We start from the raw sequence: 22967 nt of genomic DNA, 5'->3' as shown, positions 1-22967 counted from the left end.
CTAATTTGTGATCACCGGGAGTAGATCCAGCTTCTTTGTGCTCGGTACCCAAGGAGCTCTCATGACTCTTACATTTTGAGCCACTCACAGATGCCACAGATTTTTGAGGGCCCCCAGCACTTAGAGGGTTGGTTCCTTGGTGATAAGTGGTACCCCGCTAAAGACATGACTGAGGATGCCCTTTCGTCATGCATCTGAAGAGAGATACAATGCTGCTTTTCCAGCACAAAGTCCTTAACAGAGAAGACTATTGGCCTCTTAAAAATGTATTTCAAATGTCTGGACCAATCAGGCAGGGCTCTCCAATCCCACAAAGGATGCCCCGCATCATTATTGTTTGCTGCACTCTTCAATGTAAGGTAGACAACAAGACCTTCATTGTCATCTTCACCATCATATGATAGGTCATCAATCTCAAAATGATAATGGAGGAAGCATATATCACCTTTAACCCTAATGATGGGGTCATCTTGGAAGATGCAGTATCCCCTTGATACCATGTGTGCACTTTGTAATGGGCTAAGCATGCCACTTTCACACATCCATAAGCAAATGCACGTCATTTCAACCATGGCGTGAAAAGGTCAGTGGCCATGGCAGTCTTCAAGTGGCAGAAAAGCTATTGTACACATCGATGTTCTCATGCCAGCCTGACAGCAGCCTAGTAATGTGGCTGTAAGAGGAAAAACATCCATCTGATGACGGAGCTACATCCGGACAGTACCATCTCTCCAAACGCCAGCTCTCATGCATGATTAATGCAGAGGCTGCATCTTGATACTGAACCCCGGATGCCGCCGGATATCAGGATGCAGAGATCTATCACACGCAGTATGGACAGAAATCTGGGATTATGTTAGCATTGTACTTACAGTGTGACCCAGCAGGACATTCAAGAAATTATTGACAAACACTCATTACTCTGCATTCGTCGGAAGTCTGCCAAACTTCGGTCCTGCATTGCCCTGCCATCTGGGAGAGGCACGGCCCAGTCAGTTTTGATACAGCAGTCAGTGATAACTTAGCCGCTTCATAGATACTGATGAAGAAAGGATATGTGCATGGGCACTCTTTCATACCATTACTGCCCTTAACATTGACAAAGGTTAATCCTTGATCTATGAGCCCTAAGTCACTGCATAGTCATGTAATGGAATCCATATTCATTGCCGCTCTGTGATCTCACAGAGAGTTTCCATCAATAATGCTGGGCAGCCATTCACGAGCAAAGCAACAACCACACAGGTAATGGTTTGTCCATAGATCTCTGAAGGTAGAAAGGCAGGCTAATAGGGTGGTGAAAAAGGCATATGGGACACTTGCATTCATCAATCGATGCACAGATTACAAAAGCAGGGAGGTCATGTTGGAGTTGTTTAGAATTTTGGTGAGGCCCCAGCTGGAGTTCTGTGAGCAATTTCCGTCGCCTCATTATAGGAAAGATGCAATTGCACTGGAGAGGGCGCAGAGGCGATTCACCGGGATATTGCCTAAGGGTGGAGCATTTAAGTTATGAAGAGAGGTTGGATACGCTTGGATTGTTTTTGCTGGAGCAGAGAAGACTGAGGGGCGACATGAGTGAGGTGTGCAAGATTATGAGGGGCATGGACAGGGTGAATAGGGAGCAGTTGTTCTCTTCGTTGAAGGGTCAGTTATCAGGGGACACAAGTTCAAGATGAAGGGCAGGAGGTTTAGGGGGGATTTGAGGAAAATCTTTTTTACCCAGAGGGTGGTGACGGCCTGGAATGCGCTGCCTGGGAGGGTGGTAGAGGCAGGGTGCCTCACATGCTTTAAAAAGTACCTGGATGAGCATTTGGCATGTCACAACATTCAAGGTTCAAGGCTATGGGCCAAGTGCTGGCAAATGGAATTAGATAAGCAGGTCAGGTGTTTTTCATGTGCCGGTGCAGACTCTATGGGCCGAAGGGTCTATTCTGCACTGTATTATTATTCTGTAATTTCATGGATTTTTCAGGATCAGCACACACCTTTGACATTACACACTCGCCACTGCCTCGCAGACATTTCAAATGTTAACTAGTGGAACCAACTTCCATCGCTCAGCATGATGCTTGAGGAGAGTGGGAATTAATAAAGAAGTAATATTCAGACTTAAAAAGCGGCGACAAAATAATGCCGCAAGAGCCAAGATAGGCTGTGGTTCTTGAAGATAAATAATACTTTGACTAAAATCTCACAGTCATAAAATAAAGACCACTGCCAAGTTCATTTGGGTGAAAAGACTCCAACAAGGATCTCGATAAATGGTCAAAGCATCTAGCAGAAACTGTGTTCTGCTGGACTTGGATTTTCAAAGCAGACTCTACCTTCTCCCGTGGAGACTTTGATGCTCTTTCATATTGGACCTAGGGCATCAGCCAGGACGGGAAAAACTCTTCCATCCTTCGTTCCAGTGTGTTGATGGCCTCTGACAACCCTGCCCAATGTTCCCCTGTCTGTCTTTGCATTTCCAGCATTTCTCGTAGGGCCGATTGTAGAGACTCGTCATTAGGCTCTGCATGGGGCTGGTCTCCAACAGTTCTCCAAGTGTCAGAGACCCCAGCTGTCACTGCCTCTGCTTGCTGTGGACACATGCCCATGAAGTGGCCACCAGATAGTGACCCCGAGTCGATATTAGATCTAGGACCCTCCAAGGTGAGTCTATCGACACAGGTGGAGGGTGCAGGTGAATTCACTGACAGACCTTCATTATATGGATTTTCTGCCTCTTCATCAGAGGTGCACAGGGGCTGCGGTCCTTGCTGGGACTCCACCTCCACCTTTTCTTGACGGTGGCTGGAATAGAGAAAAGTGATCATTAACGATTGACTAGGCAGATCACTCATAGTCATTGTCCACATGTCAGTGAATAATGGATGGAGCCTCACTGGCTCGTTGGGGAAGGCCGATCTCATCTTCTTCACATAGGAACGATCTCTGTCCTCAACGGGCAGCTTTGCAACCTGCTTTTATGGGACATGAATGCCCTGAGCTCCTGGATACGCCCTCCGGTCTTGACCATCCTACGCTGATTACGGACAAGCTGGTCCTGGATTAAGACAGTTGGATTGACTGTGAGCAGTACAGATAAAAGAGCAGTTCAGCCTGTTGTGTGTGCTGAGCCCTCCCCAGTCAGGGATGAAGATGCTGTTTGTTCAGGGTCTAGCACGAGGAGATGATGATCTTAAAGTCGTTGTCAGTGCTAATGCCCCATCTTCTGGAAACGGATGATACTCCTATGGACTCTAACCCTTAGACTGCCTGATGCTCTTTTGAGTACATTTGGAGTGAGGAGAAGATTCACTTACCAAGGTGGAGTGTGGCAGTTCTTTCGTCCTTTTCCTGCATTGCAGTATAACTTTGTTTGTTTCCACAGACTGACTTCCTTGGCAACCTCCTCCCAGGATTGGGTGATGGGTGGGCAGGCCTCCTGCTTGGAAAGAGGACCTCCCGTCTTTCCTGGACAACTTGGAGGAGAATCACCAGTGAGGCCTCGCTGAAGCATGGAGCAGACGGTTTTGAGCTAATTTAGTCCTTCAGCACACACCTGGCCTGCAGTGAATGAAAATCCATGCGAGTGCCGTTTAAATATGGTGCCAGAACCTTCAATCCGATGCCCGCCCAGCCGTGAGATTTGATTATCTCCTCGCTGATGCAGATTTAATAAGCTGAGAAACAGAAACTCGAGCATGAAGGTCCGCCCAGTGGGAATCATACCACCTTTCTGCCCACCACTGGCTTTTCCCCATAACCTTGTAAATTAAGACACTCTGTGTGTTTCTGCTAATGCTGTGATTTGGCTTTGGGAAAGTTTTATGTACTAGACTCAATCCATTTGCCCACCCCAGTGATGATTACAAACCAATCCATCGGATCAGTTCAGATTATGTTGACCATATTAGATCAATTGGTTGGTTTTGTCGAATGGAGGAAGTCTGAAACTGGACATGTCCAATTCTCACCACTGTTACAGCTCTCCCTGGTTTTAATTTTGCTTCAAAAGTTGCTGTTCCATGGTATCTACGTATTGCACTAATTGTAGACATGCTGGTAATCAAAAAATCAAATTTGTTCTGCTGTTGTTATTTACCATTGGATTTCAATCAATATTACTTTCTCCTTTGTGCCTCCAGGGCAATATTGATATTGAGTATGATAGTAATTTGAAAATCAATCTCTTACCCCTAGAATTCTTGAGTGTTATCTTTACCCTTTTTGACAAAATTAAAATATATTTTTTTGATTATAGCAATAAAGATACCCAGGCAGCAGATGAGCAAGTTCAAGGAGCAACATGAACTTGAATCAGGGCTGTTGCTTTCTATCCTTCCAAATGGGATTTAATTGAATTTATCCTCCATCAGTTAGATATAGGAATTGGCTTGGCTAAGAAAGCTCCTCCGTTCTTAAAATCTAGCATAGATTTCTGGTAGATGGCCCATGTTGTGATAAATTCAGATTAAAATCTGAAAAATTCAGATTTTGGAGACTACATGGTGAGGTTGTTATTGCTGCTTACCTGCAGTAATTTCCTGGTCAGAATAGAAATCAAACCATCAATGGGCTCTTTCAACAAACAAACAGAAGGGGTGGGATTCTCCACCGGCGGGGTGCTCCATTTTGTCGGCAGTCCGGGGGTTTCCCAACGACGTGGGGCTGCCCCACAATGGGAAACCCCATTGACCGGCCAGCGTAATGGAGCATCCCACTGGCGGGGTGAAGCAGTAATGTGGCGCGGCGGGACGGAGCATCCCGCCAAAGAAATAGTAGCAGGAGTAGATCATTGAGCTGACCAAACCTGCTCCACCATTGATTGGATCATGGATGAATATTAATATCAACTCCACTTTGCTGAGCTGTCCCCATATCCCTTAGTTCCCTGGGTATCCAAGAATCTGTCACTCTGTTTTAAATAGACTTTTCTAAATTCTTTAAAGGGATGTGTGTCACTGGCAAGGCCATATTTACTGCCAATCCCTAATTGCGTTTGAGAAGCTGGTGGTGAACCTTTTTGAACTACTACACTCCATGTGCTGTAGGTACACCCACGGCACTGTAAGGAAGAGAGCTCCAGGTGCTTTACCTAGTTGGCCAAAAGGCTTGAGTGCAACGCAGAATGACACCAACAGCACAATCCCTGTACCAGCTGTGGTAGCTCATGGAGGTCTGCCTCCTTGTTTTGGCGAACACTTGATGTGGAGTGGTGCCCCTCAATCTATATAATCAATTATAACTGTCTAACAGAGGGATACCTCTGGTCCTTCATGGACTATGGCTAATTACCAATTACCAGTGAAGGAAAGGTTTTATTGTTCCATGTCAGGATGGTATGTAGCTCGGAAGATGCTGCCAAAACAAGCTTTGGCGAGCTGCAGCCATGCATCCAGTAAATGGTACACTCTGCTGCCACATGCACTGTTAGTGGCGGGAGTAAATTCTTCAGGTAATCAGTGGGTTGCTGATCAAACAGGCTGTTTTGTCCTGGATGGTTTTGAGCCTCTAGAGTATTTCTGGGGCTGCACTCACCTAGGAAATTGGAGAGTATCTGTCACATTCCTCACTTGTATCTTGTGGGTGGTGCATGGGCTTTGGGGAGTCAGAAAGTAAGGTATTCGCTGCAGAATCTCTGACCTGTTGTTCTAGCCACAATATGCTGGTCCAGTTAACCTTTTGATCAATGGTAACCTCCAGGAAATTGATGATGGTGAAAGTCAGTGATGGTAATGCCTTGAATATCAAGGAAAGATGGTTAGATTACAATTATCAGTGAACATCCCCACTTCTGACCTTAAGTTGGGGGTAGGCCATTGATTAAGCAGCCGAAGACGGTTGGGCAAAGGACACCACCTTGAGGAACTCATACAGCAATGTCTTGGATTGGTATACCTGCCAGCTGTACCCCTTTGAATAGCACCTTCTTTACTTGTTATAAATGAAAAGGTGAAACATTTATCGTGAATGCATAATTCAAAATAAATTGAAATATAAACTTGCAAAATTTATCAATAATTCAAATCATACATACTGTAAGAAAAATGTGTTGTGTGTCCCCTTACCACATATTTTGTATCCTCATTAGTAATGAAGTGGAACGTTATAGGAATTGCAACTTAAGGCTGGTTTAGCTCATGAGATGATTGGCCTCCTACAACCGCAATCATATTCTTTGTACTAATTATGACTCCGGCCAGTGGAGAGTTTTCCTCCTGATTCACCTTGAGTTACATTTTTCTGAGGCTCCTTAATGCCATACTTAGGCAAATATTACTTTGATATCAAGGGCAGTGACTCTTACCTCACCTCTGGAATTTAGGTCTTTTCTCCATGTTTGGGCGAAGACTACAATGAGGTCAAGAGCCCCCAACTGAGCATTGATGAGTAAGTTACCGATTTGGCTGAGAAAACTCCTCCGTTCTTAAAATCTAGCATAGATTTCTGATAGATGGGAACCGGGAAAGAATATATTCTTTCTCTGAAACTTTTTGTGTTTACTTTAGCTCTCAGAGGGTCCACCCAGCCTTAAGCAATCAAGCAACTATACAAAGATCAGTTACCAATCAAATACAATACAGATCACTTAAACCATTGAACAATACATGATGCAGTCCAGGCAGCAAAAGGTGGAACCTTTGAGTTAGAAATATTGCAAGGGATGTCAAGTGTGTTTAAAGAGAAAGCTGTGAGGAGTTTTGCTGGCGGAAGGTTAGAAAACCTATGTTTAAGTCAAGTAAGATGATCCAGTACTGCAGTGAGATCAGAATGACTGCCCTTGATTTCAGCCTTTGGTTAAATGTGGCGTGATTCAGAAAAAATTTAATCAAAGGGAATCAGGAGGAAAACTCTCCACTGGCTAGAGTCAGAACTAATACAATTTTACATCATTACACAAAAGTTATACCAATTGAACTGCACTAAACTTGATACGATTTCTCTTTTTGTCCACATTACTGTGAAATAAAGCAATCCGAATGATTCATATTAAGCCTCACAATCTGACGTTATCTTAGTCAGCCTTTGAATGAATGAAGAGGGGGCCATGTGTGAAAGTCAGGACAATCACTTTGCTTGTCAGGAGGGTGCATTGTGCATTCCTGAGAATTTGGGAGCAACTGATGCTATGGAACCTGAATTTGTAACTTGAATCTACCTGTTTATGATACACTACAAAAGTGTAGACTTTAATTCATTTTCCATCCTCATTCCCTCTTTGGATTTTTCCTCTGCAACACACCATCCCTGGCCAAGATGACAGATTGGAGACTTATTCCAAGCATTCGCCAAAGCCAGATCATGATCTTGTGCTGGGGGGTGAACAGGAGTGGTTCAAAGTAACTCGCCCTATGATGGCATTTTCCTCTGTATGCAGAAGTATGCCAGCTGTACCCCTTTGAATAGCACTTTCTTTACAGCATTCTAAATGAAAAGGTGAAACATTTGTCGTGAATGCATAATTCAAAATAAATTGAAATATAAACTTGCAAAATTTATCAATAATTCAAATCATACATACTGTAAGAAAAATGTGTTGTGTGCCCCCCTTACTACATATTTTGTATCCTCATTAGTAATGAAGTGGAATGTTATAGGAATTGCATTGATTGCTGGTTTGGACAGTCACATCCTAAATACAGTCGAGACAAGTCAAAGCAGAGATTAAAATGGCACCAATAGTCAATATCAAAATCAAACGTTTACTTGAAAATAAGGTTCGACAAATGATTATATTATGTCTCAATATTTAACACTTTCAGTTCCAGGTCCCCCCATTCGATTGTTATTCCCAGAAGTCCAGTTAACATCCCTGAGAGTAGTCTGGCAGACACCTGAAAACCCCAATGGCATCATTCTAGGTAAGAAGGAGAATGTACAAACTAGATGAAAGCCTCTATAATAAATGCTATTGAATAGCCTCGTCGGTAATGACTTGTTTTAAGTTTGTCTTTCAGCATTTTATTTTTTCCTCTTTGAAACCTTTGTTCTCGCATGTATTCTTTCAACTAAAAGGAAACATTGGGAATGATTGATGAGAGACTTTACCATGACAACAATTGCCCTTCTGCACTTAGCCAGAAGAAAATGTACTTATCTCAGATATATATCATCAAAATTGTTCTTTGTGTAGATGTAACATTTGACACTGTCTGCATTTTGAGCCCTGTGTGGGAAGTTGACAAAGGTAACAATGTTTTACACAGAATCACACTGAAAATTTAAGCTATAGCAGAGCAAGATGTTTGTTCTTGGCCTGGGTAATAAGATAAGATACTCTGCATAAATAATTGATGTCTAAATAAATAGCAAACGAGCTGTCTTTTGGTGACACTTAGTGGTGATAAAGTGTATTACGCTATTAAAATCATAAGACCATAAGACATAGGAGCGGAAGTAAGGCCATTCGGCCCATCGAGTCCACTCCACCATTCAATCATGGCTGATTTCAACTCCATTTACCCGCTCTCTCTCCATAGCCCTTAATTCCTCGAGAAATCAAGAATTTATCAACTTCTGTCTTAAAGGCACTCCACCACCCTCTGTGGCAATGAATTCCACAGACCCACCACTCTCTGGCTGAAGAAATTTCTCCTCATCTCTGTTCTAAAGTGACTCCCTTTTATTCTAAGGCTGTGCCCCCGGGTCCTAGTCTGCCCTGCTAATGGAAACAACTTCCCTACGCCCACCCTATCTAAGCCATTCATTATCTTGTAAGTTTCTATTAGATCGCCCCTCAACCTCCTAAACTCCAATGAATATAATCCCAGGATCCTCAGACGTTCATCGTATGTTAGGCCTACCATTCCTGGGATCATCCGTGTGAATCTCCGCTGGACCCGCTCCAGTGCCAGTATGTCCTTCCTGAGGTGTGGGGCCCAAAATTGCTCACAGTATTCTAAATGGGGCCTAACTAATGCTTTATAAAGCTTCAGAAGTACATCCCTGCTTTTATATTCCAAGCCTCTTGAGATAAATGACAACATTGCATTTGCTTTCTTAATTACGGACTCAACCTGCAAGTTTACCTTTAGAGAATCCTGGACTAGGACTCCCAAGTCCCTTTGCACTTCAGCATTATGAATTTTGTCACCGTTTAGAAAATAGTCCATGCCTCTATTCTTTTTTCCCAAGTGCAAGACCTCTCACTTGCCCACGTTGAATTTCATCAGCCATTTCTTGGACCACTCTCCTAAACTGTCTAAATCTTTCTGCAGCCTCCCCACCTCCTCCATACTACCTGCCCCTCCACCTACCTTTGTATCATTGGCAAACGTAGCCAGAATGCCCCCAGTCCCGTCATCTAGATCGTTAATATATAAAGAGAACAGCTGTGGCCCCAACACTGAACCCTGCGGGACACCACTCGTCACCGGTTGCCATTCCGAAAAAGAACCTTTTATCCCAATTCTCTGCCTTCTGCCTGACAGCCAATCGTCAATCCATGTTAGTACCTTGCCTCGAATACCATGGGCCCTTACTTTACTCAGCAGTCTCCCGTGAGGCACCTTATCAAAGGCCTTTTGGAAGTCAAGATAGATAACATCCATTGGCTCTCCTTGGTCTAACCTATTTGTTATCTCTTCAAAGAACTCTAACAGGTTTGTCAGGCACGACCTCCCCTTACTAAATCCATGCTGACTTGTCCTAATCCCACCCTGCACTTCCAAGAATTTAGAAATCTCATCCTTAACAATGGATTCTAGAATCTTGCCAACAACCATTCCTGGGAACAATTAAGTGTTTTGAAATGAAATTAAATGAAAATTGCTTATTGTCACAAGTAGGCTTCAATGAAGTTACTGTGAAAAGCCCCTAGTCGCCACATTCTGGCACCTGTTCGGGGAGGCTGGTACGGGAATTGAACCGTGATGCTGGCCTGCTTGGTCTGCTTTAAAAGTCAGCGATTTACCCAGTGTGCTACACCAGCCCCATTTCATTTCACTTCGACATTTTAAGATATATAGGGGTGGATTCTCCAAAAATGGGGCCATGTCCCCACGCCGGCGTACAAACGCTGACGTTTCACGCCAGACTTCCCTTAAAGTTTTTTACAGCTATTCACCTACCATGAAGGGGCTGGCAGGTCCCCGGAGTGCTTCTCGCAGCTTCAGTTGCAGATACGGGCCCCCGCACTTCCAGTTACGATTCTGCGCATGCGCACGGCGGCGGCCTGCAGAGGCCGTGCCGAACGCCATGGTTGACTCGGCCGGCGGACCTGGACCGACAAAGAAGGTCCCAACGATCTGCCCTGCGCCGCTCGATCTATCCCGCCCGATCGCCGCCCCGCCTGCCCATAAGGCCGCCCCCCCCCCGGTACTTGATCCCTCCGTCCCCCCACCAGGGCGGCTGCGGACTGAGTCTTGAGTATCTTGAGTAATCTTTTCCTGAGTATTACCATCTCCCTTACTGCTATTTGTGTTCCTACTTTCTTCAGTCACAATGGCAGAAAGGAGAAGGGGTTATTTTACTCTGTCCGTGTTTCTCCCTGCTTTCAGTGGACTACAAAAGGTTTCAATGCCTTCTCAGTTGTTTAAAGTGTAATTCTGAGTGAGTGGGCTAAAAATGACATTATTAAAGAAGAGTGTGGTCTTTTAGTACCACAAAATTGCCTCGACATTTGCTGTTATTCAAATGGTTGATGATTTTTCTGATTCCGCAACAGTACAAAGGGGTCTTTGTATACTGCTGATGGTTTAAAAAAACCAGTCTGCTCAGTTTTTAAAATCTGCCATAAAGAAGTATCAGCCTCGTTCAACACAAGCCCCCAGGAGAGAGCAAAAACTAACAACCGCAGCTAAAAATCACACTTCTAAAGACAAGCTGCAAAAGTAAGTCATTGGGGAGTAGGAGCAGTCCCACTTGGTCTGGTATTGTTGATGATTGTCAGAGACATTCACCTAAAATAGTGTACACCATGTTTTTACAATTGCACAATGACTCTGAAGTGTCACATTATGTTTATAGCAAATCACCGATTGACTTTTGCAGTACTTTTTTTCGTGATTGAATTCTGGAGGAAGAATACGGCAGTTTCGATTGGTAAACAAATGAGTACCCAAATTAATAACAAAATGCATTAGACAGCATAATCCATCTCGAGAGACGCAGTGTAAAGAATTCCTAGGTCAGATGAGGCATAGGTTTGATGCACTGGAAAACCCGCGTCAGAGCTGCACATCCAAGCTGTATCAGACATTCCACGCTGCCCTTATAGACTGTCTCTAAATGAGATTGATTATAATTGATTATAAATTTGAGATAAAATGCAAAGTTTTGTCCTGTTAAACTATGTTAGTTGGAAGTTATCTTGAGATTGGTTTGTAGAATCTAATGCCCATGAGAGTGAGAATATCTCCGTCTTCTCGTCTGGTCCCAAAAACAAAAGGGCAATCTTTCAATAATCACAATGGCCTAGCCGAATGGGGTTCTCCATTTTTTGGCAAAGGTGATTGACCTCGACTTTGTAACCAGAAAGGTAGATTCTGGTAATAAGACAATAATGTTGAGGCACGATAAATGCCGAGCTATTCAAATCCCAGAAGAGAAACTTGAAACAACCCCCTCACATTTTCTTTTGCAATTTTTGTGTCGTCTGATAAGAGATTTCAGAATCCAGAAATGATGTACCTGACTACTTGTGATGATTTTAGAGTCAAGTAAATGTTTATTCAGAAATAGAAAAAAAAACATATAATAGAATTACATTTAAACACAACAATAGCCTCACACAGTACTAATATTTAAAGACAGTTCCGCACAATCTTCATTTAACAACTTCAGAGCGAACACTCCATGTTCAGCACCTCTTAGAGATTTTTAAATCTATAAAAGTCCAGTAATTTTTACCACAAAGTGCCTTTAATTTCTCTTGGGTTGCCCGTTGAGGTTAACAGCAGCTGGCTTTTCAGATCTGGCTTCATTCACACTGTATGCTGAGAGTGGACCAGCTCATCCACTAAGATGTAAAACCAGCTACCCCAGGGTTTCAGTATCTCTTTAAATACATTTGTTCCCTTTGATCTCTCCATTATCTAACTCAGTTTCTTTAGAAATGCTCTTTCCCAGAATTGATTAACAATGGGCGCGATTGAAAAGCAGTGTGCTGCAGTGCAACATGGCCGATAGAAGCCAGGAGACTCCACTCCTGGGATCTACCCAGCTTGCAACGTCTCGAAATCCAGAAATGATGTCCCTGACTAATTGTGAGGATTTTATAGTCAAGTAAATGTTTATTAAGAAATAGGGGGGAAAAAACTAACTTAGAATTACATTTAAACACAATAGCTTCACACAGTACTAATATTTTAAGACAGTTCCACACAATCTTAATTTAAGTGCCTTCAGAGCTAACACTTCGTGCTCAGCAACTCCTTATAGATTTTTAAATCTATAATAATCATAATCTTTTTAATATTGTCACAAGTAGGCTTACATTAACACTGCAATGAAATTACTGTGAAAATCCCCGAGTCACCACACTCCAACGCCTGTTCGGGTACACTGAGAATTCAGAATGTCCAAATTACCTAACAGCACGTCTTTCGGGAATTGTGATAGGAAACCGGAGCACCCGGAGGAAACCTATGCAGACACGGGGAGAACGTGCAGACTCGCACAGTGACCCAAGCTGGGAATCGAACCTGGGACCCTGGTGCTGTGAAGCAACAGTGCTAACCACTGTGCTACCGTGCTGCCCATAATCTATAAAAGTCCAGTAATTTTTACCATAAAGTGCCTTTAATTTCTCTTGGGGTGCCCTCTTGAAGTCTAACGTTGCGATGTGAATTCCACCCATTGTGGGCGAGATCACTTTTTGGCAAATGCTTATTAGAGCGAGACAGATAGTCTCATTTTAATATGTTTCCCGAGGCACACAAGACATTGGGATCTATTCCCTTCGCCTCGGAGACCTTGGGCGAGCACCGTTCAGTACTGATCTCCACAAACAGGGACCAGACAGAACGGCACTCGAGGGAGTCTCCCAGAGGGTTGGAGGCCCGCAGGTGCTTGGTCTCTAGACAAGGTGACACCCTGGCACTGCTGGTGCCACTTGGGAACCCTGGCACTGCCAGCCTGGCATGCTGGCAGTGCCACATGGGTGCCAACCTGGCACTATCAGGTGCCCAGATGGTGCTGGCAGGGGCACAGCCAGGGTACCAGGTTGGCACTGCCATGGTGCCATGCTGGCATTTTCCACACAACGGTGATCGGGCTGGGGGTGCCCTGAGCTGGTGTTGGGTGGGGATGCGGGGTGGCCCGGGGACCCCTTCATAGCGAGTGGGTTGTGCTGGGGGCTCCAGAGATCACAACCCCATTTTAAAATGGCATTCGGACCTCTTGCTACACTGGGGAGCTCCGGCAAGCAGAGCTCCTCAGCGCAGAAAATGGGGATATGAGTGGCCCCAGCCATGCGTTCCCCACTGAGGCCCCCTATCTAACCAGGGGTGTGTTTAACAGCAGAGTTCTTCTCAACACTGCAAGCGCCGGGAAACACGGTTAAATGCGCTCACTGTGGGACTTTGTTCCCATTTGATTAAATCTTGCCCCTTATCTTTTTACTTTAGCTTTGAACCACAACCACCCGTTCAAACCTATTCCTGTTCTGTAAGAATCGTATTAAATTACCTTATGTAACCATCGGTTTGAAGGATTTCTAGGTTCATTATCATATTGAACCCGTAGTTTAGATTCTCACAGTCACTCTGTCTCTGCTTCACTCACTGCTCACATACTCCCAATATGGAGTCTAAGGCCTCCTTCCATTTTGTTGCACAGGTGGAATGAAGCGCATATCTAAATCTTAATCAGGACAAATTCCTGGACTTAATTTTCGCTTTTCTTTAATAGAGATGTAGAAAAACTGGCAGTATCTCCTAAAAGTAGTACGCAATGTGTAATATAATGTTCCAGATATTGCGGTCAACAGAGAAACAAGGAAACTTGACACTGACTACAATAATCCAGAGATCTGTATGGTAGGAATCCAATGGAGTTTTGCAGTTTAAATCTGAGCCAGCTCAAGAGTTTTAACAGGATCCAAGTGTGTTGGTGAAGCCAAATCAAGACACAGAACGTTTCTCTAGTGAGAGATCTTATTATCTTTTTCAGTCTCACATCTCTCCTCCCACACACCGTGGGCTGGATTCTCCGCAGCCCCGTGCCAAAATCGCTTTTGGCACGGGGGCGGAGATTTGACTTTTACGCCCAAATCGGGCCCGGCGCCGCTCTCGCAATTCTCTGGTCCCCGGAGAATCGCTCCCCTGCGAATCTCGCCGCGTGGCTGGGGGGCCATTGCCAGAGGCTCTCCCAGCGATACTCCGATCCTGACCGACCGATTTCCCGACGGCGTGGTTCTAACCATGTCTGGCCGGTCGGGACTCGCGCGGCGGCTGCGGACTCAGTCCGCGACCGCCCTGATGGGGGCGGGGGATCCATCACCAGGGGGGGCCTTATGGGCGGCCGGGCAGCGACCGGGCGGGTCAGATAAAGCGGCGCGTGGCCGACCGGGGGGACCTTCTTTCTTGCTGATGGTCCGCTGTCCAAGTCCGCCATGACGCTCGCCGCGGCCGCTGGAGGCCGCCACCATTCACATGGGCAGACTCGGAACCAGAAGTGTGGGGGCCCCTGCGTGAACCCGGGTCCCTTCTAGCCCCCTGCAAGTAGGTGAATTGCTCTCTCTTTTTTTCTGGAAGGTCTGGCGCCGGGACATAGCCCCATTTTTGGAGAATCCAGCCCCCAGTGTCCCAGCTATCCCTTATTAGATGTGCTCGAAGACAATTAATACTCATCACCTTGTTTCTCTCAACTGTAACAATGTGATTGGCATTTATCAATTACATTGTTATGATTTGTTAGACATTGACAAAGAGCATGTCTTAATATGTAGAAACAAAAATGTCAGCAAGCAGAAAGGCAGCCAATTAAAATATTCACACAAAAAAGGAAGGTAAAGGCACATAAAATCCTTTTAATTAAAATTTTCAATATAGCAAAATTATTTATTTTATTCATTCATGGGATGTGTGCTTCGCTGGCTATGCCAACATTATAGGGGCTGTTTAGCACAGGGCTAAATCGCCGGCTTTGAAAGCAGACCAAGGCAGGCCAGCAGCATGGTTCGATTCCCGTAACAGCCTCCCTGAACAGGCGCCGGAATGTGGCGACTAGGGGCTTTTCATAGTAACTTCATTTGAAGTCGACTTGTGACAATAAGCAATTTTTCATTTCATTTATTGCCCATCCCTAATTGCCCTTGAGAAGGTGGTGGTGAGCTGCCTCTTTGAGCTGCTGCAGTCCATATGGTGTAGGTACATCCACAATGCTGTTAGGGAGGGAGTTCCAGGATATTGATACAAATGATTGGATTAACATGGAAATTAGAATAAACAAACATTAGAAAAAAATAAATTTAATACCGGGACTTTTTATCGTCATGGCAAAATTTGGCATTTCACAAATATAAAATTTACTTACAGTATTTATGTCCTGCCGAGTGCAAGATGTAAAGCTTTGACAGCATTTGCGACCCAGAAGCCTGTCTACTGCCTAATCCCACCGAGGTGTGAGTATCTGTACTGGTGGAGGGTGCGGGTGACAGGCATGACGCATCTTCTATGGTGGCATCTAAAATGTCTCCCTCAGAGCTGCAATGTCCATGGTCTCCAAGGGCAGAGAGGATGTTTAGGGCTGGTCAATGGATTGCCCTGCAATGGAAGGGAGATGGCATTAGTGCATCACCGGGAATAAATGATGGGACGAGGTTTACCTGGGTGAGGCTTGAAGAATGACTTTGCCCTCTGCACAGGTGCAGTCTTGCTTCTCCCCAGCCAGCTCAAAGGCTCTTTCCTAAAAGGGGGTGAGGCATCAGAGCTCGGGTGTGACTCCGGGTAGCTGTTCCTGCTCACGCCTGTTAAGCTTGAGTTTGTCCTGCAATGAGACAGATGGAGAGGCGGGAGTTCTGCCAGTTCAGATGGTGATGAGGTGTAACATGTATTACGGATGCCAGAGCAGATCCCAGCAGTGGCTTGGATACTGGACCAGAACTGCAACATTCTTTTATTTTTAAGAGTGTGTGGAAACATCGATTCGCTCCAGGAGTGATTGCATGAGACACAGGGCGTGATTATTTTTACAAACAAAACTTTATTATAGCAAAAGAAAAACAATATTTAAACTTTGAAACTTCAAACCAACAAGATCAGCTTACATGTATCTTTTAACCCTAACACATAATTTCCCATTAAACAGCCCGTAAAATTAACATGCAACTCTCAACTCCACTTACACAGGACAGGCAAAATTATACTTGCATTTCCAGGACATATTCCTGTGTTACTGCGTCGCCTTCAGATCCTTTCCAAAAGCCTGTCTCTGTGGCAGTTTCTTCATGGCCCCTCTCGATCGCTCTCCAAATCTTTCTTCCCCCACCTATTCAAGCAGGATTCTTTTATCTGTCTGAGCTCCGCCCAGCCTCTCAATGTTGGTTCTGTCCCAACATGACCAGACTTGAACTCTTTGTCACTATCTTGGGTTTTTGATTGCCAACACCCCTTTACACAATAGAACAGGGCCATGCTATGACTATGCAACTAATCTCCAATTTACGGACAAAAGAGGCCATCAGATTCTGTAACAACCTAATGGATGGTCAGGCAAGATGAATCTTGAGTGAATCACCCTGGCTGAACAAGGGTATCCTGTTTATTTCCATTAACGAGTTTAAATCTGAATGAGACAAAGTATCTCAGGCCAGGTGTCAGTGCATACCTCTGACTCAGTGCTAGCAGTTTTACCCTCAGGCTGTTAATCCCTAAATTGTCCACTACATCTTTGATCCAATTTCCTAACATCCCCAGGTGTCACATATGCATGGGACTTGAGTGAGAACGGGATGTGAGGGGAAGATTACTAGGGGAAGACCGTGGGGATTTTGGGAGGGGGAGTGTTGGGGTTGAAGAAGGCCTTATGACAAGTATTGACAACCCGCAAGGTGGCTGGGCAAAAGATCACCATGGAGGTGTGAGGGGGTGCAGCGAGAGACTGGAGGTGGCAGACTTATCCTGGCTTTTTGTGGTACTGCTCTCCCGTCCTCTTCCATGAGCTGGCACGGACTAAGTCTGCCCAGGTGGGGTCGTTACTTTGCTGGATGGACATCTGCATGACCATGGGTAGAGGGCATCCCACTCATGCTGCAGCCCATCCAAGAGTCTGGTCAGGGCTCCCTCTGAGAAACCTGTTGCTGGCTTCCTGGCAGCCACCCCCTCAAATGGATCTGGAACGAGTGCTGGGAAGGCGTTTATCGGGAGCTCCCCAATGATTGCAAAAATTAAGTTGCCCCAGGGCAAGCGGGAGGCCTCCACAAGCATGGCGTGATTCACATGGGTTAAAAAAAATTATATAAGAGACTCAATATTCCATGAGATTTCCTGCTGATGGCCCCAACGGGATTAGGACCGAATTTCACACTGAAACTGACACTTGCCAAATTTTGGTACGGTTACACCCAATGTCTTCAAGAGGACATAGACAGACTGATAAAATGGCCATCCAGCTGTCAGAAATATAAAGCAGAAAAATGTGAAGTGATACATTTTGGGAGGAAGAACAAGGAGAGGCAATATAAAATAAAGGGTACAATTATAAAGGGAGTGCAAGATTTGATTTGATTTATTATTGTCACATGTATTAGTATACAGTAAAAAGTATTGCTTCTTGCATGCTGTACAAACAATGCATACCGTACATAAGGAAGGAAGGAGAGACTGCAGAATATAATGTTACAGTTATAGCAAGGTGTAGAGAAAGGATCAACTTAATACGAGGTAGGTCAATTCAAAAGTCTGACCTGGGGAATATATGTGTACAAATTGTTGAATGTGGAAAGACAAGTTGAGAAAGCGTTCATGAGACATACAGGATCCTGGGCTTTATAGCTGGAGGCACAGAGTACAAAAGCGAGAAGATGAAACATTATGAAACATTGGTCTGGACTATTGTGCCCAATTCTGGGCACCACACATTAGGAAGAACCTGAAGGCATTTAGAGAGGGACTTCAGTTATGAAAACGGATTGGATAAGCTAGGTTGTTCCCCTTGGAAAAGAGAAGGTTGAGGGGAGATTTACTAGGGGTGATAAAAATCATGAGGCATCTAGACACAGGGGGTAGGGAGAAATTGTTCTCATTGATGGAAGGGGCGAGAACCAGAGGACACCAATTTAAGGTGAATGGCAAAGGAACTTGAGGTGACATGAGAAAAATGTTCTATACAGTGAGTAGTTTTGACCTGGAATGCACTGCCTGAGAGCATGATGAAAGCCGGTATAATCATGGTTTTTACAAGGGCATTGGATAATTATCTGAAGAAGCAGAAATGACAGGTCCAATGGAAAAAGGGCAGGGTTTTGGACTAGCTGAGTTGCCCTTTCAGAGCGCCAGCATGGACACGATGGTTTGATCCGCTTCCTCCTGTGCTGCAACCATTTGATGATTCAATTCACTTTTTCAAGGAATTTGATGATGAGATTTAACAGCATATCTGTGGGAGTACTTGTTCATTCCTTTGACTGCCATGATTGCGGTCTGAGGGGTTCAGCCTAGAACATAGAACATGCAATGCAGAAGGTGGCCATTCGGCCCATCGAGTCTGCACCGACTCTCTACCGCAGACTCTCTACCGAGTCTCTACCACACATCCTCTGGGGAATCGTAGAATCACTGTCAGCCCCTTCTGGATTTCTGTGTTATTCTCTCCCATGTGCAGAAGTTGTTTGTTTCAGTGGAATGTTGACGCCGAACACTTCACAATTTCACAAAATCTACACCAATAACTTTGTTCATGTTCCTTCTTTTCTACCTTTTCTCATACTCGTTCATCTTTTGTCACCCTTACGGTGCTGTTTTATTGCTGGCCCAGATTGCTCTGACACATTTAAAGTATCACCATTACTCTTCCTAGCTGTGACGATTGAGAATACATGCAATTTGGAATATTCATCAGTAAATCTGTCTTTTGGAAATAATTTCTCATTCCCTTCATCATATTTGTAAGGAACAAGACAATTTAAATGGTATTTAATTAAATCCTCTGTCCATTGCTGCAACAACTAATGGGACATTATATTTGCCCCTATGACTCAAATGGTAAATGAACTACACAGCTTGGAACTGAGCCAGCATTCAGGAGAATTGCCAGTTTTGTTCCCAGCCTGCACGCTTTAGTTGGTCTCTTTCAAAATCACAATCAGGATGTTAAATTGTTTTCAGTATTGCACGAGAAGGGGGGGGGGGATATGCAAGTCTGGTTCCTGCTCCTGAAAGGGTAACATTACATAAGTACACCACTGGGTCTATCTCTGATGCCACTCCCAGTTTAATAACCTGCCTGTGCTGGCTGTTTGAACCCACACATGACAAATAGCAACTTGGGTGAAATACTGGAGATTGGCTGGTCTCCCAGCATGTGGCACTGCCTTTAGGAGAACAGAAAATTGGAGTGACAAAAATGAACATCAAATCATCATGCTATAATATGCTGAATTTTATTGAAATGCATGTGTGTTTTGGAACATCCTGAGGATGTTAAAATGCTGCATAAATGCATCGTGTTGTTAAAAGGTGAAAACAAAATATTTTAAAGAACTGACTTGATAACATTCTGATAAGTACGTATTATTTTAGGGCAGCACGGTGGCCTAGTGGTTAGCACAGCTGCCTCACGGCACTGAGGTCCCAGGTTCGATCCCGGCTCTGGGTCAGTGTCCGTGTGAAGTTTGCACATTCTCCCCATGTCTGCGTGGGTTTCGCCCCCACAACCCAAAAATGTGCAGGGTAGGTGGATTGGCCATGCTAAATTGCCCTTAATTGGTAAAAATAATTGGGTAATTTAAATTAAATTTAAAAAGCTAAAAAAAAAAGTAGGTACTATTTTGTAATGGTTTTTCATTATCTTCCATTCTTTTAATTATGTATTACTATTTAACCTACAATATATATGTTTTTCATTTGCAGGTTACCAGATAGCTTACCGTCTGGCAGCTGTTGAAACAAACAACTTCATTACCACGGAAGTCCGTTCCAATGTCCGACAGTACTCTGCAACAAAGCTGACACCTGAGTCGACATACCTCTTCCGTGTGTTTGCGAGGACACATCGGGGCTGGGGGGAGCCAGTGGAGGCAGTTGTGATCACCACGGAAAGCAGAGGTGAAGTGCCAGCCATTGTAGATATTGTGCTTTGGGCCAGGGTTTAGAGAACCCCAAAGTGTATCATGGAGTTCACCTGACCCACAACTTTTACTAGATTGTGGTATGGGGCGCACACAGCCCACTCGACAGGTGTGGTAGAGCAGAAATGGAAAAGTATTTTTTCAAGCGAAACAATGTTTATTCTATGAACTCAAGTTAACCTTTTTAAAACATACAGTGAACATCTTAGCAACCATCAATACAAATACAACCGCCGAAGAATACAACACTAAGTAATCCTTTAAGCTTTCCTTTTAACATCCATACGACTTAAAACACCTTTTACGAGAAGCACATCAGGTTGAAGTCACTACTGTTATTACTTTTAAATCACCAGGATCGATTTACAGTCTTTAGATTACAGAGAGAGATTCATACACCTTCTGGCTGTGACTACAGCTATCCAGCTCTGAAAACGAAACTAAAACACACCCTGCAGCCTGCTCAAAAACGAAAGTAAAAAGCTGACAGACAGCCTAGCTCCACCCACTCTCTGACATCACTGCAGTAGTAAACACCCATTTCTTAAAGGTACTCTCACTACAGATATTTATATACACAACCATTTATAAACACCCATTTCTTAAAGGTGCTCTCACATGACAATTGTTAGATTCAAAATAGAGTACTGCATTTCTGAATTCTCTTCATGTATATCCCAAAACTTAATTAAAGGAATAGTGCAACTTTGGAGATTAGAATAATTATTGTTCTGCATCCACTGAAGGCCTTTAGTTCCAATGCTATCAATGGCTGATGATAATGCAAGATTCTTTGGTAACATGCTGCCAATGATCCAACTCCATCTTTGCAAAAATTAAGAAATGTATCTTTTTTTTAAAGTGTTTTATTACAAACATGTATCAAAACAGGTTACAGCAAATAAACACCCCGGGAAACATACTTCCCAACAATCAACTGTACAGTCTGTGCAGATTTTTCCCCTTTTCACCCCCCCCCCCCCCCTCCACACCTCCCCGCGACGAACAGCTCCTCAAACACGGTCACAAACATCCCCCACCTTTTCTCAAACTCCCCTGCTGAGCCCCTTAACTCATACTGTATCTTCTCGAACTGCAGGAAGTCGTACAGGTCACCCAGCCATGCCGCTATCCCCGGTGGCAATGCCGACCGCCACTCCAGTAAAATCCGCCGCCGGGCAATCAGAGAGGCGAAGGCCAAGACTTCGGCCTTCCTCCTCTCCATGAGTTCCGGCTTCTCTGAAACCCCAAATATCGCCACCAAAGGGTCCGGGTCCATCTCCTCCTCCACTATCCTGGCTAAAACCGCGAACATTCCCGCCCAGAATCTTCCCAATTTTTCGCAACCCCAAACTATGTGCGAGTCATTTGCTGGACCCCGCCCACACCTCTCACACTCATGTCCTACCCCCTGAAAGAACCCACTCATTCTCGCCCGAGTCATATGCACCCTGTGCACCACTTAAACTGTATCAGGCTCATCCTTGCACAAGAGAAAGTCCCGTTTACCCTACGCAGTGCCTCACTCCATACTCCCCAATTGATCTCTCCTCTCAACTCCGCTTCCCATTTCTCCTTGATCTTCACCACCCGCTCGCCTCGCTGCTCCCCCAGCCACTTGTATATATCCCCAATTCTTCCCTCCCCTTCCACATCCAGAAGCAGTAGACCATCCAGCAGGGTGTATCCCGGCAACTTAGGGAACCCCTTCCAGACCTTTCGCGCAAAGGCTCTAACCTGCAGATATCTGAACTCACTCCCCCTCGGCAGCTCTACCCTCTATTCGTTAGCTACTCCAGACTGGTGAATCCTTCCTCCAAATACAGATCCCTCATTGCATATCTTCACCCTGGTCTACACCACCGGGCTCCCTGAATACCTACTCGGAGCCATTGGCAATGCTGCCGTCACCATAGCCCTCAAACTAGACCCCTTACAAGATTCCTCCTCCATCTTAACCCACTCTACCCCTTCTCTTTCCCACCACCACAGCACCTTCTCCACGTTCGCCGCCCAATAATAATACAAGTTTGGCAATGCCAACCCACCTTTCTGAAATTGCCTCTGGAACAGGGTCCTCTTTACCCTTGGCACCTTCCCCGCCCACACAAACTCTGAAATAATCATATCCAACATCTGGAAAAAGGCCTTTGGTACAAAAATCGGAAGCATCTGGAATATGAATAGGAACCTTGGCAGGACATTCATTTGCACCACTTGGACCCTCCCTGCCAGAGTCAGGTGCAATGTATCCCACCTATTTAAATCCTCCCTGATCTCCTCCACCAACTTCATTAGGTTCCATTTATGCAACGTCACCTACTCCCCCGTTAGCTGTATTCCCAAATATCTGAACCTGTCACTGGCTACCTTGAATGGTAGCCCCCCCCTGAGCTGGCTCTCCGATCCAATTATTTCACCGGGAACACCTCACTTTTCTCTACATTCAGCTTTTAGCCTGAGAAAACCCAGACTTCTCTAATAGGCCAATAACCTTCCCCGAGGGCGGCACGGTGGCGCAGTGGTTAGCACTGCTGCCTCACGGCGCCAAAGACCCGGGTTCGATCCTTGCTCTGGGTCACTGTCCGTTTGCACATTCTCCCCGTGTCTGCGTGGGTCACACTCCCACAACCCAAAAAGATGTGAAGGTTAGGTGAATTAGCCACGCTAAATTGCCCCTTAATTGGGAAAAAAAGAATTGGGTACTCTAACTTTATAAGAAAAAATAATCCTCCCCATGCTCTCCAGC

General features: G+C 44.8%; 1 protein-coding gene across 2 annotated transcripts in view; it reads left to right on the top strand.

The window, feature by feature from the left end:
• Positions 1–22967, top strand: part of LOC140394110 (protein sidekick-1-like) — a 360429-nt gene that overhangs the window by 212968 nt on the left and 124494 nt on the right. For both annotated transcript variants that reach the window (XM_072480961.1, XM_072480960.1), the window contains exons 15-16: positions 7752–7850; positions 20001–20195. In XM_072480961.1, coding sequence (XP_072337062.1) covers positions 7752–7850; positions 20001–20195 — 294 coding nt within the window. The remainder of the gene's footprint in view (positions 1–7751; positions 7851–20000; positions 20196–22967) is intronic.

This window comes from Scyliorhinus torazame, chromosome 17, assembly GCF_047496885.1.
Source record: "Scyliorhinus torazame isolate Kashiwa2021f chromosome 17, sScyTor2.1, whole genome shotgun sequence".
In the NCBI taxonomy this organism is placed as follows: Eukaryota; Metazoa; Chordata; class Chondrichthyes; order Carcharhiniformes; family Scyliorhinidae; genus Scyliorhinus; species Scyliorhinus torazame.
This window is presented reverse-complemented; position numbering and strand designations above follow the sequence as displayed.